Source organism: Aquarana catesbeiana, linkage group LG07 (assembly GCF_042186555.1).
Source record: "Aquarana catesbeiana isolate 2022-GZ linkage group LG07, ASM4218655v1, whole genome shotgun sequence".
In the NCBI taxonomy this organism is placed as follows: Eukaryota; Metazoa; Chordata; class Amphibia; order Anura; family Ranidae; genus Aquarana; species Aquarana catesbeiana.
The window spans coordinates 235374007-235390946 of NC_133330.1; the positions used below are offsets into that span (position 1 = coordinate 235374007).

The 16940-nt window shown below is 41.8% G+C and overlaps 1 protein-coding gene across 1 annotated transcript in view; it reads left to right on the forward strand.

Moving 5' to 3' along the window:
- Nucleotides 1-16940, forward strand: part of ARHGAP29 (Rho GTPase activating protein 29) — a 226620-nt gene that overhangs the window by 107353 nt on the left and 102327 nt on the right. Inside the window, exon 3 of the mRNA XM_073593109.1 lies at nucleotides 1767-1910. Within this exon, the coding sequence (XP_073449210.1) occupies nucleotides 1767-1910 (144 nt within the window). The remainder of the gene's footprint in view (nucleotides 1-1766; nucleotides 1911-16940) is intronic.

The following is a 16940-nucleotide window of genomic DNA, read 5'->3' on the forward strand; positions in this document are numbered from 1 at the left end:
CATGTGGGTAAACCTTTTAAAACAAACCTGTGACACATCCCACAGGCTCCACAAGGAGCCCCTATTTCAGCGTCCAGAGCAAGGTTTGAACCTCGGCGAACAGCAAGCGGATTGCTAACAATTTGTACAGTGGCCAGGAACCAAAGGCTTAAATTAAAATCTCCCAAAAGGGGATTGAATAAAGCTAATAACTTTTTAATTGCAGATATCCAGCACTGAAAAATGTAGATATTAAAGACTGTTTCATTTGTTTAGTGTTTTTGTTTTTTTTTTCTCTATATTAAACACAAGCATTTCTTTTTCCGTTCTGCTAATCCTTTTACTCCCCTTGCACAGTGGGTCATCCAGCAGCAGTGTGTCCCTCCTGGCACTTTAGTGACCTGCGTTCTGAAACTTTGTCCCTGAACAGAAAGGATCCAAAACACTGGTACCACACAGTACAGGTCCAGCCCTGTCCATCCCCAGTCTGCCATAGATTTTGACAGGTGGCCTGCATCAGGGCTGGACGCTGCCCCTGCCCCTCCTGGGCACGTTTTTGCTGAACACCACAGAGTGCAAGGAGCCTTATCAAGTTAAAGCTAAACTCCAGAATAAGCAAATACTGTATGTGTGTGTGTGTGTGTGTATATGTATGTATATATATATATATTTTTATTTGAATATTGTGATTTGTGTATTTCTTCCAGATCTGTGCAGTAGTCGATTTGTGAAACTTTGCCTCTGTGCAGGAACTTCCTCTAAAGACCAGTCACTGTTGCTCTCTTCTTGTGCACGGTGACTGGTCCTGTCTCCTCCCCTTTCTGTAGTTTTATGCAGGCAATTGTTGTGTATGGACCTGCTGGGTCCCTCCCACAGTGCTGCTTTCTGCACAGTGATGTTACTGTCACTGTTACAGGGTAATAGCTGGGATTGCAAAGGCATTTGGCACTCATAGTGGATGTATATCCTTTGTGGCTTTAGAGGAAAATATGTATGCCCAAAAAAGTAAGCTGTAAGCTCAAAACATGGGTTGGTACTATTCAGTCTGCATTTGCACGCTTCCCTGTGTTTGCAAGTGTCCTTCAATCCACTGTAAACATTGTGTACATGGGTGTTCTTAACTGAGAGATAGCTTTGTTTTTTGGTGTGCTGTGTTGATTGAGGAACAGAAGGTGATTACTAGTATGTGCGTGTTCAGTGCTAGTGGCAAGTTACCGCAGTGTGGGGGAAGTTTCATGCATTCAAAAATAATAAAAAGTAGACTATCGCACCTGTTGCCTCTACTATTGGAGTGTCGCCTGTCATGTCTTCTATAGAGTGCTTTACCATTCTGACAAGTCCTCTTCCTCCTCCTTCCTTCCTCTCTCCCCCTCCCCCCTCCCCCCTCCACCCTCTTTTTCTTCGGAAAAGTATCCTGTTCTCTTTGTATTGCTTCCTTTGTGTGAAATCCCTGGCGTTCCTGCCAGTCCCTCTGCTTTCCTAATTTAAAAAAAACTGACCACACTAAGCATGAGAACACATCGTGGTCAGTTCTCTAGCTGTGCTGAGAACTCGCCCTACTCTCCCCCAAAGACCAGACTTGACACCCCTTCCTCTTTGCACAGCCTTTTCATTGGGAAGATCAGTGTATTGCTGTTTCTCCTCCTCCTTTTTTTTTTTTAATATCTGCACATAAATGTTTTGCCTTTATTTCCATTATAAACTGAATGAGTTGTGTTGCAAGGTGAGGGTTTACATATACTTTAAGTGACCGCTTGTGTTTCATATCACCCTTTGCTTTATTTCAGAAAATCAAGACAACTTACACCATGTAGTGCATGAGCGTTTGGGAGAATTGCTGCGAGTGCTAAAAGCGGTTATCAGCAAACATCAAACACTTAATTCAGTGGATATCCTAGGAGCTGCAGGAACTGTGATTGCCAAGGTGAAAGGTGAGTTATGGTACATTATAGTAAAACAGTCACGCTAATTACTGATATTACTCTAGTCGTTTTTAGGATGTATTAGCTTTAAGTTATTAAAGCATAACTTCAGTCATTTTTTTCATCTTTCCATATATTAAATCTTCTTCCATTGTTGTTTTAACTTTGGATAGTAAAACTTTTTTTTTCTGCCAGTAAATACCTCATACAGCCCACTTCCTGTTTCTTGTCTGGTAAAAAGCCCCGGCTTATGACATCATGCACAGCTCTCTCTCACTCTCTCCTGAGAGTTTGCCAGGAAGGGAGGAGGGATGAGTTATAAGAGGGCCAATGAGAGCTGCAGAGCTGGAGGTGTGTGTGTAAATCCAGGAAGTGAACAGGCAGCAGCTTCAGCTGCCCACAGTTAAAATGGTGGCAGCCAGACTCAGTGGAGGGAGATTTCTGCAGCATCCTTGGCAAGTACAGAATCACAGTATATATAAAATAATATGCAAAGTGGTTGGAGAGAAGCTTCAGAATGGCAAATTTGTTTTTATTACAAATTATGTGAGCAGACTGCAGTTCCTCTTTAAATGGAAGTCCTTGCTTTTTTTTTTCTATAACTTAAAGTGGTTGTTAAGCCACTCTAACATCTTTATACCATCTGTGCTGTCTCCTAATCCTGTGTCCCCCTGTGTGTGATTTATAAAACAAATGCAGTATATACCTCATTTCAGATCGGCGCTTACGTGACCAGCCGTCTCTCTCCTCATCTGACAGCTACAGCGGGTGGGGCCGAGATTCCCCCACTGACGTCAGTCAGGAGGAAAGAGGCAGCCGGTCACGTGAGCGCAGGGTGGCGCTCTGAAATGAGGTATATACTGCATTTTTTTAAATAAATCACACACTGGGGAACACAGGATTAGGAGACAGCACTGATAGTATAAAGGATGCTATTCCAGCAGCAGGAAGGGAAAAAAACCTTCAGGAAAAAAACGGAAAAAAAAAGTTTTTTTTCCGGGCCTTAACATCTCTAGCCCTGCCACTAGCTGACAGACAGGGAGGGGAGAGGGGGAGCACAGAGGACGACAGGAGAGCTGCGGGTGACTGACAGGTGTCAGGGCTCAGCAGCCATGAAATACCGTGGTCAGTTTAGAGGCAAGGGTAAAGCCAGGCAGGAACAGCCAGGTATTTCAGGTGATAGGGTCAAATTGCACAGCACAAGCACCGTGCTGTATAACATGCTTTTTTTTTTTTTTTTTTAGGGTAATAAAAACTTTAATTACTGGCATGTACAAGCTCTTTTAACAAAAGCATTCAGAGAGATGGAGAACTTGCGTAATTCATTTAGTGCTGGAGGCTGCCCTTGCCTGACTTCCAGAAGCACTGCTTCAGGGCAAGTACCTCATTGTGGAATGCTGCACAGGTCTACTCCTTCCTAACACTAGCACTGCTTAGAGAAGTTGTACTATGGCCTCCTCCAGTCCAAGACTGGAGCCTTTAAGTCAGTGGTTCTCAACTCCTGTCCTCAGGGCCCACAAACAGGCCAGGTTTGCAAGATAACTGAAATACATCACAGGTGATATCATTTGCTGCTCAGTGATTGCAGTATTTTAGTCTGTATCTCCCCAAGGTAATACTTAAAACCTGGCCTGTTAGTGGGTCCTGAGGACAGGAGTTGAGAACCACTGCTTTAAGTGCTATTAAGTCCTCATGCACACGGACGTTTTTACAGCTGCTTTTTTGAGCTTTTTTTGCAGCTTAAAAAGGCCTGTCTATGTTAGTCTATGGCTTCATGCCCACCTAGGCGTTTTTGAGCTGCAAGTGGCATAGGCGTTTTTAAGCTGTAAAAAAACCCAGGACCAGTGGGTTCTGAGAGACGTTTTTCCAGCTGTAAAAACGCTCTAACGCTGAAAAACGCTCAAAAACGTCATTCACCAACGTTTTTTAGCGTTTTTGATCCATTGAAAAAAAAAAAAAAAAAAACGCTCAAAAACGCTAACGCGGAAAAACGCTCAAACGCTCAAAAAACGCTAAAAAACGCTATTACAAAAACGCTGAAAAAAGTCACTGCTAAAATACTGGCGTTTTCATAACGTTTTTTTAACAGCCTGTGTGCATGAGGGCTAAAGCTTATTTTGTTTTTTTTTCTTTGTTTTTTAATTAACAAGCCTGTTATACATACCTGCTCTGTGTAATGTGCAGCTCTGATCCTCTTCTTTTTGCGTCCCCCCACTGGCGCTCCTGGCTCCTCCCCTCCTCAAACACTGCCCCCAAAGAAAGCTGCTTGCCCTGGGGCCACCGCTGCATGCTCGCTCCCGAGCCGCTGCTCTATGCATCCATAAGGGCACTTTCACACTCACAGCGCCCGGGCGTCAGCGGTAAAGCGGCGCTATTTTTAGTGGTGCTTTACCGTAGTTTTTGCATGTTTTTGGCCGATAGCGAGGCACTTTTAACCCCCGGCTAATGGCCGAAAAGGCGTTTAACCCTTTCATGACTAAGCCTATTTTTGAAATTTGGTGTTTACAAGTTAAAATCCATAGTTTTTGCTAGAAAATTACTTAGAACCCCCAAACATTATATATATTTTTTAGCAGAGAATCTAGAGAATAAAATGGAGATTGTTGCAATATTTTATATCACACGGTATTTGTGCAGCGGTGTTTTAAACGCAAATTTTTGAAAAAGGGACACTTCCACGAATTTTAAAAAATCCAAACAGTAAAGTTACCCCAATTTTTTTGTATAATGTGAAAGATGATTTTACGCTGAGTAAATAGATACCAAACATGTCAGGCTTTATAATTGCACGCACTTGTGGAATGGCGACAAACTATGGTAGCTATGAATTTCCATAGGCGACGCTTTAAATTTTTTTTTTTTTTACGGTTACCAGGTTAGAGTTACAGAGAAGGTCTAGGGCTAGAATTATTGCTCTCGCTCTGACGATCGCGGCGATACCTCACATGTGTTATTTGAACACCATTTACATATGCGTGCACGACTTCCGTATGCGTTTTCTTCGCTGCGCGAGCTGACGGGGGCGCTTTAAAAAAATTTTTTTTTTTTTATATTTATTTTATTTTTATACTTAAAAATTGTGTTTTAAAAAAAAATGTTTTTTTTTTTAAACTTTTATTGCTGTCACAGGGAATGTAAACATCCCTTGTGACAGTAATAGGTGGTGACAGGTACTCTTTATGGAGGGATCCATCCCTCCTTTGCACTTCAAAGTATTCAGATCGCCGAAAACGGTGATTCTGAATACTGTGTATTTTTTTCTTAATTCGGCGCCATTGGCAGCCGAGTAAACAGGAAGTGACGTCATGACGTCGCTTCCGCGTTTACATTGAGAAGGCTGAAACGAAGCCGCCCATAGCTTCGTTCTAGCTCACCCCCAGACGCCGGAGGCAGACGATTGGACACCGAGCCTCCCGATCGCACGGGAGGCCCGGTAAGAGCGGCGGGAGGGGGGGATGTCCCCTCCCGCTCCTCCGGTATAACAGCCGAGCGGCTTTTAGCCGCATCGGTTGTTATATACGGGTAGCCGATCGCCCGCTCTGAACAACGGTACCGGGATGATGCCTGCAGCTGCGGGCATCATCCCGGTATAACCCCCGAAAGCCGAGTACGCAGATGTGCGTACGGTCGGCGGGAAGGGGTTAAAAGCGGCACTTTGGCAGGTGCTGCCCATTGATTTCAATGGGCAAGGGAGCTTTTAGGAGCTGTGTATACACCTGAGAACAGAGATTATGTGATCACTTATAAAAAAATTTTAAAAAATAAACAAAAAGCTACTTATTACGTTTTTATGTGTGTACATACAGTGCTCAGCATAAATGAGTACACTCGTTTTGAAAACGTACGATTTTAATCAATGTCTCAGTGAACACAAGAACAATTTCCCAAATTTTGACAAAACTAAGTTTTTTTTTTTTTATAGAGCATATGTTTAGCTCATTACCTGAACGGTTAATAATATAACATGGATTACAAGATCTTTAGTTTTACTTAAATTAGTTGATGCAAAAATGAATACACCCCACAACAAAAACTACTACATCTAGTATTTTGTATATCCTCCATGATTTGTAAGGACAACACCAAGTCTTCAAGGCATGGAATGAGCAAGTTGGCAACATATTGCAACATCTATTTTTCCATTCTTCAAGAGCGACCTCTTATAGAGCCTGGATGCTGGATGGAGAGTGATGCTCAACTTGTCTCTTCAGAATTCCCCAGATCAGGAGACATACTTGGCCACTGAATCACTTTCACCCTGTCTAGTGTCCTAGATGTGTGTTTTGGATTATTGTCATGTTGGAAAAGTGCACAACAACCGAGGGCACGGAATAATGGTAGCATCTTCTCTTTCAATCTAGAGCAGTACATCTGGGAATTCATGATGCCATCAATGAAATGCAGCTCCTCTACACCAGCAACACTCATGCAGCCCCACAGAAGGACACTGCCACCACCATGTTTCACTGTAGGCACCATGCATTTTTCTTAGTACTCCTCACCTTTGCCACACCATACAGTTTTGAAGCTATCAGTTACAAATACATTTATCTTGGTCTCATCACTCCATAGTACAGAGTCCCAGGAGTCTTCTTTTTCAGCATGGGGTTGGCTAATTCTAGGCGGGATTTTTGTGCATTGGCTGTAGGAGACAATTCCTTCGTGGACAACACCCATGCATGCCATTCCTCTGCAGTGTACACCATATTGCGTCATGGGAAACCATCACCCCAGTTTGGCTTTCTACTTCTTTAGCTAACGGTAGTGAACTCGCATGGCAAATTTCTTTAACCCTTCTCATGATGATGAGATGGTTGCAGTTCCATCTTTGTTAAATTTTTGTATCACTTTTTCTACAGTAGTCTAACTGAGTAAAGCTTTGCTGATCTTGTAGCCTTCACCTTTCATGTGTAAAGAAATTATTTTCTTTCTCAGGACTTGTGACATTTCTCTTCCATGTGGTGCCATTGCTGACAGCATTAAATGGGAAAGGGTTTTCCTTAACCACTTCAATACCAGGCACTTTTGCCCCTTCCTGCCCAGGACAATTTTCAGCTTTTAGCCCTGTCGCACTTTGAATGACAATTGCGCGGTCATGCAACACTGTACCCAAACTAAATTTTTATCATTTTCTTCACACAAATAGAGCTTTCTTTTGTTATTTGATCACCACTGGGGTTTTTATTTTTTGCTAAACAAACTTGAGACATTTTTGAAAAAAAAATAGTTTTTCTTAGTTTCTGTCATAAAATTTTGTTTTCTCCTTCACTGACTGCACTGATTAGACGGCACTGATATGTAGAATTGATGGTCACTGACAGGCGGCTGTGATGGGCACACTGACAGGCAGCTGTGATGGGCACACTGACAGGCGGCTGTGATGTGGTACTGACAGGTGTTACTGCCGGGCACTGGTTGGCACTGTGGTGGGCACTGACAGACTTTAGTATTGGGGCACTGCTGACAGCTGTTGGGCACTGATTGGCAGATGATGGGCACATCTGATGGGGCTGTGCTGATAATGTGCTGATTATCAGCACAGACCCCCCCCCGACAGGGGGAGCCGCCGATCGTCTCTCCCTGTCAGCACGAACCAAGGACGGGCGTTTACCGGCACTTCCTGGTTCACGCAATGATCAGCTGTGATTGGTCACAGCTGATCACATGGTAAGAAATCTCTGTCGGAGGCTCCTTACCACGATCGGAGATTCAACATGTCAGACTGGCATGCACTAGCGATTGCTGCACTGTTCGCCCTCGCTGGCATGTTATTCTGCTGGACGTCATATGACGCCCAGTCAGGATAACAGAACCACTGCCCGGCCGTAAATCTGCTATAGGCCGGGTGGGAAGTGGTTAAGTAGTGCCCTTTTATAATCTACTGTCTGCTGGACACCTGTTTAATGAATAATTAGACTCACCTGTAGTTGAATTTTTGTTAATTAGGATTTTGCTGTCTAAAATTTAGCTTTGCTCTTCAGGCTGGGTTCATACTGGTACGACACGACATTCGTACCACTTTCGATCAGAATTTGCCCTGCGACTTGAAGTCCGACATTCGGCCGTTTTCAATGAACAGGGATTCTGACTTTGATCCCCCGCAATACCAGACACTGTGTCTGTTATTAATCTTTAGGGGGAACTCCACGCAAAATGCTAAAAAAAAAAAAAAAAAAAAAAAAAACTGGCACTGGTTCCCCCTCCAAGAGCATACCAGGCATTCGGTCGGGTAAGGATTTTCAGGGGAACACCCACGCCGAAAAAACGTTGTTGGGGGTCCCCCCCAAAATCCATACCAGACTCTTATCCGAGCACACAGCCTGGCAGGTCAGGAAAGGGGGTGGGGACGAGCGAGAGTCCCCCCCCACCACCGAACCGTACTAGGTCGCATGCCCTTAACATTGGGGGGGGGGGGTGAGTGCTTTGGGGAAGGGGGGCCCTGCGCCCCTCCACCACAAAGCACCTTGTCCCCATGTTGATGAGGACAAGGGCCTATTCCCAACAACCCTGGCCGTTGGTTGTCGGGGTCTGCGGGCGGGGGGCTTATCGGAATCTGGAGCTGGGAACCCCCAGATCCCGGCCCTCCACCCTATGTGAATGCGTATGGGGTACATTGTACCCCTACCCATTCACCTGAAAAAAGTGTCAAAAATAAAACACAGCACACGGAATGTGCTGGCAGCGGTCTATTTTTTGTTTTATTTTTTATTTACACATTATTTATCCTATTATTTTATAGCAGCTCACAAGGTTTCCACCTATTTGCAGTTAAGATGGCTCCGATAGGGAAACATTGATTCTCACAGTCATGCGACATGAGCTCCCAATGTCGGAGTGTTTGTCATACCAGTGTGAACCCCGGCCTAAGACTTTCATTGGGGTGTATTCATTTTTGCAACATGGTCTTGAATGAATGTTAGGAAAAAGACTTTTGTGTGTGTGCAAATTAAAAAATCTTGGTTGCAATCAATGGCCACGTTTGTGGGAGTATTTTGTAGTATACTGTCCCGTGTGTATATGTATGTATGTGTGTATGTGTGTGTGTGTGTGTGTATATATATATATATATATATATATATATATATATATATATATATATATATATATATATATATTTTTATATATATATATATATAGAGTTAGTGTGTGTGTGTGTATATATATATATATATATATATATATATATATATATATATATTAGGGTTGTCCCGATACCACTTTTTTAGGACCGAGTACAAGTACCGATACTTTTTTCAAGTACTCGCCGATACCGATTACCGATACTTTTTTTTTTTTGCTATTTTTTTTGGGGGGGGGGGGGGTGAACGTTGTATGTGTGTTTGTTTTTTTTTTACAATAATATTTTTTTATTCTTTATTGTTTTTTTTTTTTAATCAGCCCTTTTGGGGGGCTTTCAGAACTTTTCCCGCCTTTTAATGTGACCCATAAATTGTACTACTCAGTTGGAAAACAAACTGAAATCTTTTAGGTGGAGGGAAGTAAAAATAAAAAAATATATGGTTGCATAAATGTGCACACCCTTAAAATAAAACTTTGCTGAAGCACCTTTTGATTTGATTTCAGCACTCAGTCTTTTGGGGTATGAGTCTATCATTTTGGCACATCTTGATTTGACAATATTTGCCCTCTTTGCAAAAACACTCCAAATCTGTCAGATTGCGAGGGCATCTCCTGTGCATAGCCCAGTTCAGATCACCCAACATGTTTTCGGATTCAGGTCTGGGCTCCAAAATGTTAATCATCTTCTGGTGAAGCCATTCCTTTGTTGATTTGGATGTATGCTTTGAGTCATTGTCATGCTGAAAGATGAAGTTCCTATTCATGTTCAGCTTTGTAGCAGAAGCCTGAAGGTTTTGTACCAATATTGACTGGTATTTGGAACTGTTCATATTTCCCTCTACCTTGCCTAAGGCCCCTGTTCTAGCTGAAGAAAAACAGCCCCAAAGCATGATACTGTCACCACCATGCTTCACGGTGGGTATGGTGTTCTTTTGGTGATATGCAGTATTGTTTTTGCGCCAAACATATCTTTTGGAATTGTGGCCAAAAAGTTCAACCTTGGTTTCATCAGACCATAACAAATTTTCCCACATGCTTTTGGGAGATTTCAGATGTGTTTGTCCAAAATTTTGCTGGGCTTGAATGTTTTTCTTTGTAACAAAATGCTTCCATCTTGTCACTCTACCCCATAGTCCAGACACATGAAGAATACGGGAGATTGCTGTCACATGGACCACACAACCAGTACTTGCCAGATATTCCTGCAGCTCCTTTAAATGTTGCTGTAGGCCTCTTGGCAGCCTCCCTGACCAGTTTTCTTCTCGTCTTTTCATAAATTTTGGAATGAATGTCCAGTTCTTGTCACTGTTGTGCCATATTTTCTCCACATGATTGTCTTCACTGTGTTCCATGGTATATCTAATGTCTTGGAAATTCTTTTGTACCCTTCTCCTGACTGATACCTTTAAACAATGAGATCCCTTTGACGTTTTGAAAGCTCTCTATGGACCATGGGTTTTGCTGTCGGATGCGACGGCAAAACCCTCGGGCGTTTTAGCGCTAAAAAATAGCGGCTGTAAAGCGACTGAAAAACACCTCTCATGCCTCCCCAGTGTGAAAGCCCAAGTGCAGGTGGTTAGAAAAAGTCCTGCTAGCAGCATCTTTGGGGCAGTGCGGAAGCGGTGTATACACCTCCCCTGCCAATTGAAATGAATGGGCGGCGCTGCCGAAACGCCTCAACACGGGCGCTTTTAACACTTTCTTTGGCCGCTAGCGGGGGTTAAAACTGCCCCGCTAGCAGCCGAAAAGCGCTGCTAAAACTAGCGGCGCTTTACAGCTAATGCGGCCCGCGCCCCAGTGTGTTAGGGGTCTTAATGATGACAGGTGTGTACTGACTCCTATTCAACATGACTTGGAATGTGATTGCTTAATTCTGAACACAGCTACATCCCCAGTTATAAGAGGGTGTGCACACTTATGCAACCACATTGTTTTAGTTTTTTATTTTTACTTTGCGCCGGCTTTCAGAGCTTCGTGAGCAGAAAGCTGGAGACTGTCGGCCACCCACTCTCTGCTCTGCCCCCCGTATCCCCCCCATGCGCACTCACTGGAGAGCTGAGATGTGGAGAGTGTGTGAGCGGCTGGCACAGGCTTTCAGTGGCTCCCTGAGAGGCTGAGCCAGGGTTCTGGGTGGAACCGGACCACCGTGATCTTTCACCTGTCTGGACTGGCTCTGTGACATCAGCCGAAAACGGGCTTCACCCTGCAGAACGAACTACACTCCTGTGATCCACAGAAGTATAGCCAAACTAGCTTTGGCTGTACTCCTTTTATTAAGGTTGCATTTGTCCTGTTCTGGGTCATAGAAACTCTATTTCAGAGACAGGTAGCTTGTCATACCAGCGTTCCATAGGCAGCAGTTTATGTACAGTCCACACAGGCAGTAATCCCCAATGTTCAGCCCACCATGTATGATGGATGATGTATTGATAAAGGGTAACTGCACTTTCGTGGGGAAAAAAATGGCACACACATTAAAATGACACAATACACAAGTCATTTTGTAATTGAATGTTAATAAAAATGACCTTTATTTTTAAATCTGCAGTGCTGTAGTATTCTGTAAAATGCCTGGAGGCTTTCTGTACACAGATCGAGTACAATACAGTGCCCAGATATGTTATTTCCTGCTTGTGTGATTGGCTCACTGATTTGCCCAGAATTCTGCACTGGGATACAAGTCAGATTTTGGGCATCCCCTGCAATAGAAAAAATTCGTTTTTGGTGAGATACTCCCACAGGGGAGTTTCGTCTAAAGGGACTCATACCACTGCCGCATTAGCACCCTGCAAGTGTAGCCACTGATTGATAAAAAACTGTTTAAAAAAAAAAAAAAACACTCACATTCACTGAGCACATGGACACAAACAACTATTTATAAAGAATAACTAAAGGTTGGAATCTACAATAAAGTTGATCAAAATCCTTGCAATTGCATATTTTGGTAAAAGGCTCAGCAATCTAATATCCACCATAAAATGTGCCATCTGTGGAGCAGACACCATACTGAGTGCCACCCCAGCTTGATCTACCCATTTGTGTTAGGTTTTCAGCTCTTTGAGTAAAAGCCAGGATGGAAATGCGAACTACTACTTGACTGTTTTTTTTTTTTGGGGGGGGGGGGTGTTCTTCCCCTCAATTTCTTAAATCATTACATAGCGGAATTCTTCCTCTTTCATTTCCTGAACATTTTGAATAGTAGGAACTGTTCTCTTAGAGCAGTAATGACATGACCTCTACATACCATGGTAGATTGGAAACTCTCAGCTGTTCTGATGTTGCAATGGCCTTTTACTGCTCTCTCTTGTGTCATAGCTTCATCTAGCTTGCTGCTTTAAAGCCAGTAAACCTGCAGGACAAAAAAAAACACTTCAAGTCCCCTAATATTGTCTAATTTGGAGAAGGGACATACTTTAAATAGTTATGAAATGAACTGCATAAAGCATGTTGTTGTCAAATCCACAGGGACTGGAGCACATAGCTAGCATTCCATCATCCAGGCCATATCTCTGTCATCACAAGTAGCAGACAAGTGTTTTGTAGTTCTTGTCTTCACACTCTTGTATTTTAGCAGCACAAATTGTTTGATGTATTGTGTTCTTGAACTGAAGATAACAAGTTTTTCTTTTCATGTTATGCTATCGGAATTTATAATGTAATATGGTGCTGGACAGACTGGCTGTATAGTGTTAGTTGTAGTAACATAGTGCTGTACTTTTGTCCTCTTGAGTTTTTTTACATTGGGAACGTCCGTCCATATTCTCCTAAATGGTATAGATTTCAGCACATTCAGAATCCATTTTTTTAGCACTGTCCGGTGGTGGACATAAAATTTGTTCCCCTAACGCCTCTGGGACTTAGCAGCCCATTTATACTAGATGGGTGCATGGACCCTTTCCACTTTCTTGTGATGGCTCAGTTCCATCTAGCTGTCAATCAATACACAGTGAATAAGTGTTGACCAGTAGTTGAAGGGTTCAAAAAGGATCTTGGTAACTCCACTAATGGCACCATTGGGTGGGATAAAGATTATGCTCTGAAAATGTGTATCACCTATTCGTTTTTTGTTCTAAGAAAGTTTGTTGTTGAATGGTAAATGTTGCATTTCAGTGCCCAAGTCCCTCTTTAGGTTTGTGTGTAGTACAATGCAAAATGCTCATTTAATTTGAAGCACCTCTATACATAGTTTCCAGTTCTTTTTTCTATCTATTGCCCTTTTTTTGTACTCAAATCCTTGTAAAATACACACAGTATTGCCTTTTTGTAGATATCTTTACGCACAATTGTACTATTCTAAAGCTGGCCATACACTAGTTGATTTTCATATGAACATATGTACAAAATTATCTGTATATTTTGACATGGCGAATGTTGTTCAAAAGTACTTAAAAAAATAAATCATTTAATCAAAAAAAAAAAAAAAAACATTCAATCAATGGACATTTCTGAACAAAAACCGCATTCATTGTTACTCTTTCCAGTTTAACAGAATATACTTTAATGATAAACATTAAAGGAGACATAATTGTGTTAACTACTTGCTGTAGTTGTTTGCAACTGTCCAGTTATTCTATCAGATTGCTTTTGTTTAGTGAAATGTTTATCTATTCCCAGTTCTTTTTGTGTCTTGATAGCAGTGGTCTCCAAACGACCTTTTGCTTGATTTTGTCCAACCCTTGGGGCTCTATTTCATCCATTGATACCAACAATAAGGCGTAATAAAAATATTGTGAAAGAAAGTTTGGAGAGTTTAAAGGATAAGTTTGTCCATTGGGAAAAAAATAATAAATGCACATATTTTTGCTGGAAAAAAATGTGCATTTTATTATTTTTTTCCCTAAGGAGCTTGGAAAGCATTGCACCCGTGATCAGTGGATCAGATTTGCAATGCCAGACTCCTGCAGACAAGCCCTGCAGCTTTCAGCCCATAACTTCATACAGGCTGACTGTTTACAGTGTTCAGGGCTTGTGAATGAACTATGAGGCCGCTCATCAGCAAGCGTGCAGGACTAAAAGCCGTCAGCCATGAAGACCAATGGTACTTTTATTTCAAGTCATTCACAGGAAACTGTAAATGAATGATGCTGCTGTGTAAATGAGTAACAGCGAGCGCTGGGAGAAAATCCCCTGTTTACTGTCACTGGAAGGGGGCGGGGAGGCTACAGCTGCTGGAACCTGTTACATGTTTTACTTAAATATGAGTAGATCATGTTCCAAAAGATGAACTTATCCTTTAAAATGACTGTTGCTTTGAACAGTTTTTTTTGGGTTTTTTTTGTAAAGTGATTCGTAATATATCATATAGTCAAAGTAGCTTGTAACTTGGGTTTGCTGTGCATATGCAAAATTAAATACAAGCAGATAAGTTGAGGGTTCACTGCTTAACGCAGCCCAGTCTGAAGCTCTTGCATGCCATGCCGTCTTGATGTCCTAATTTTAGTTGATTTCATTATAAAAATGTACCCCGAGCCAGGTCATCAGACCCCATTGGTGCAGAGGACTTCTTCATGCAGATCTTTGTGATTCGGTGACCTGTGCTCTCATGTGAGTGTTAACGAGGGCAGAGTTGCTTGTCACAGGAAGAGAGGGGCAGTGTCATGAATCTAAATAGATGAATAGAGACAAGTAGCAAGAAAAAAAACTGAATACACAGCATGATCCAGAAATTCTTTGTCACATTTGACTGTACAGTTCCAAAAGATAAGAGTTTCTTATACTCAAGGCTAATGGACAAAACCCAGAGGATGATGTATGTCCAGATACAGTCATTGTCTGTCTAGTTTTACTTGTTGTACTGGTTGCCCTGAATTACATGTTGATCTCTGTGCTGTGATTTTGCAGCAAGCTAGATTTCTCACCAGTTTATTGAAATCAATAGTGACTTTTGGTGCTTTTAAAGCCAAGGCACCCAAATACAGACAGTTTGATAGAGCAACACTTAGTACATGGATTGAAAAAAAACAAAAGCTTCACTTCTAAAAATAAAGTGTAAAATTAGGAAATAGTCATTTAAAATCAGATCAAATAAAACTGTCTGCTTCCAGTTTCAGAAGATGCAGCCTAGGAGGAAGGATCACAGAGGCTGCGGTTAGAAATGTGATTGTAGTTGACACTGGTGGACTTTCTTCTGTATGCCTCGCACAGAGCTGCTGTGAGCCAAACTCTAGGGGCAGAGGGAAAGATAGGGCACTGATGCCAATGGGAGGTTCGGACGGAAAAGTTAAATGACCACATTTTTATTTTGACTACTACAAGCCTAATTTTTTTAGAGGGAACCTGTGTGGATAGAAATTGGGAAACTGCAATTGTTGACTTTCATCTCAGTGCTTTGGCTATGTATAACTTCTTTGCTTTACTAGATTATTTAGATTGTCCAATATCGTTTTTTTTTTAGGGCCGATACAGATTTTTTTTTTTTTTTTGTCTGCCTTTCAGGCCGATATCTGGTGCCAATATTCTGTAGATTTAAACTTTTTTTTTTTTTAATGTAAATGTAACGTTTAATGTAAACATCCCTTGTGACAGTAATAAGCAGTGACAGGTAACCTTTATGGAGGGATCTGGGGTCTATAAGACCCCACGCCCCTCCTCTGCACTTGAAAGTATTCAAAATGTCAAGATCTGTGTTTTTGAATACTTTCTATTTTTTTAAAGCTGGCGCCTTTAGGATGACAGTAATCCGGAAGTAATGTCATGACGTCGCTTCCGAGTTACTAGATTAGAGACCCGAGTAAAGCATCGGCTTTGTTCGGGTCTTCGGGCAGCTGGTGGACTGTAGCTGCATGCATCACCCCGGTACAACCACTTCAAGCAATATCAGTAAGTTTTGTGTCAGATACTGATGCTTCAAAAAAGTGAATATCGGCCACCGATAATCGGTCGACCCCTACTACTTGCTAAAGGCTGTCATAGCTTGAATTTCAGCCAATAATTCAAGCCATGAGATCACACCACTCGATTTATTTCAATACGCTTTTGTCAAAAAAGCCAGGTGGAAAATTGTTGGCTGAACAGTCCAATCAGATACAGTCACTGTTCACGTATTCTGAAAGCTGCGAGTGCCGGCTATCAGAATACAATAGCTGGCAGGGGAGATTCCTCTGTCCACACTATTTATCAAGTAGATTTCTCAAGTTCCACAATATGTATATGGTTAGTGTAAGTCACTGATCCCAAACTGCTTTGCATTTGGTGAAAATTCGGGGCATCTGATATGTGCATGCGGGTGACCAAGTCAATAAGTAGTATAGGAAGGGTAGGGATGACTGCCTTGAAGCCTTTCAAATGTAAAAATTTCAGCAATGGCAGTTTACATACCTCTCTCATGATGTGTACATTATAAAGGACTGCTTGTGACCCAAGAGTTTCTGTGTATATTCAGGACAGTGCTAGCTACAGCTGCTATGTGGTCTGAGCTAAAACCCAGACCACAATTCCAAATAGTCAGCATAGCAGCTTGGAACTGAAAGTGCTGGAGTTTTCAGCTGAAGTTTATCGATGCCTGCAACTCCTTTTTAAAATGAATTAATACTAGATGAATATTACTTATGCATGGTTACTATATTGTTTTCTTGACTGAAATAATAAATATCCCATACAAATCTTTGTCCCCATTAACCTCCTATCAGCACTCAGTATTTTTCCAGAACTGTTTTATGGTCAATACGCAAAAGCAGCCCCATAGATACTGTTAATAACAAGCTTAAAGGTTCAATTCTCTTGGATAAGTATACAAACCTTAAAAAATGTGGTAGTTATTTTCTATTTTATTTATTTTTATTTTTTTGAGTCCAATAAAATTTGAAGATTTCAGTCTCATGGCTAAATTAGAGCGCTTTATTGGGCTAAAGTGAAACTAAACATATCCACCTCACCTTGACGGTGCAGGCATTTTCTCCTGTTATTTGGCCAGTTCAGCAGGGACCAGTAATTTTTCATGTGGCAAACACGTGACTGTTA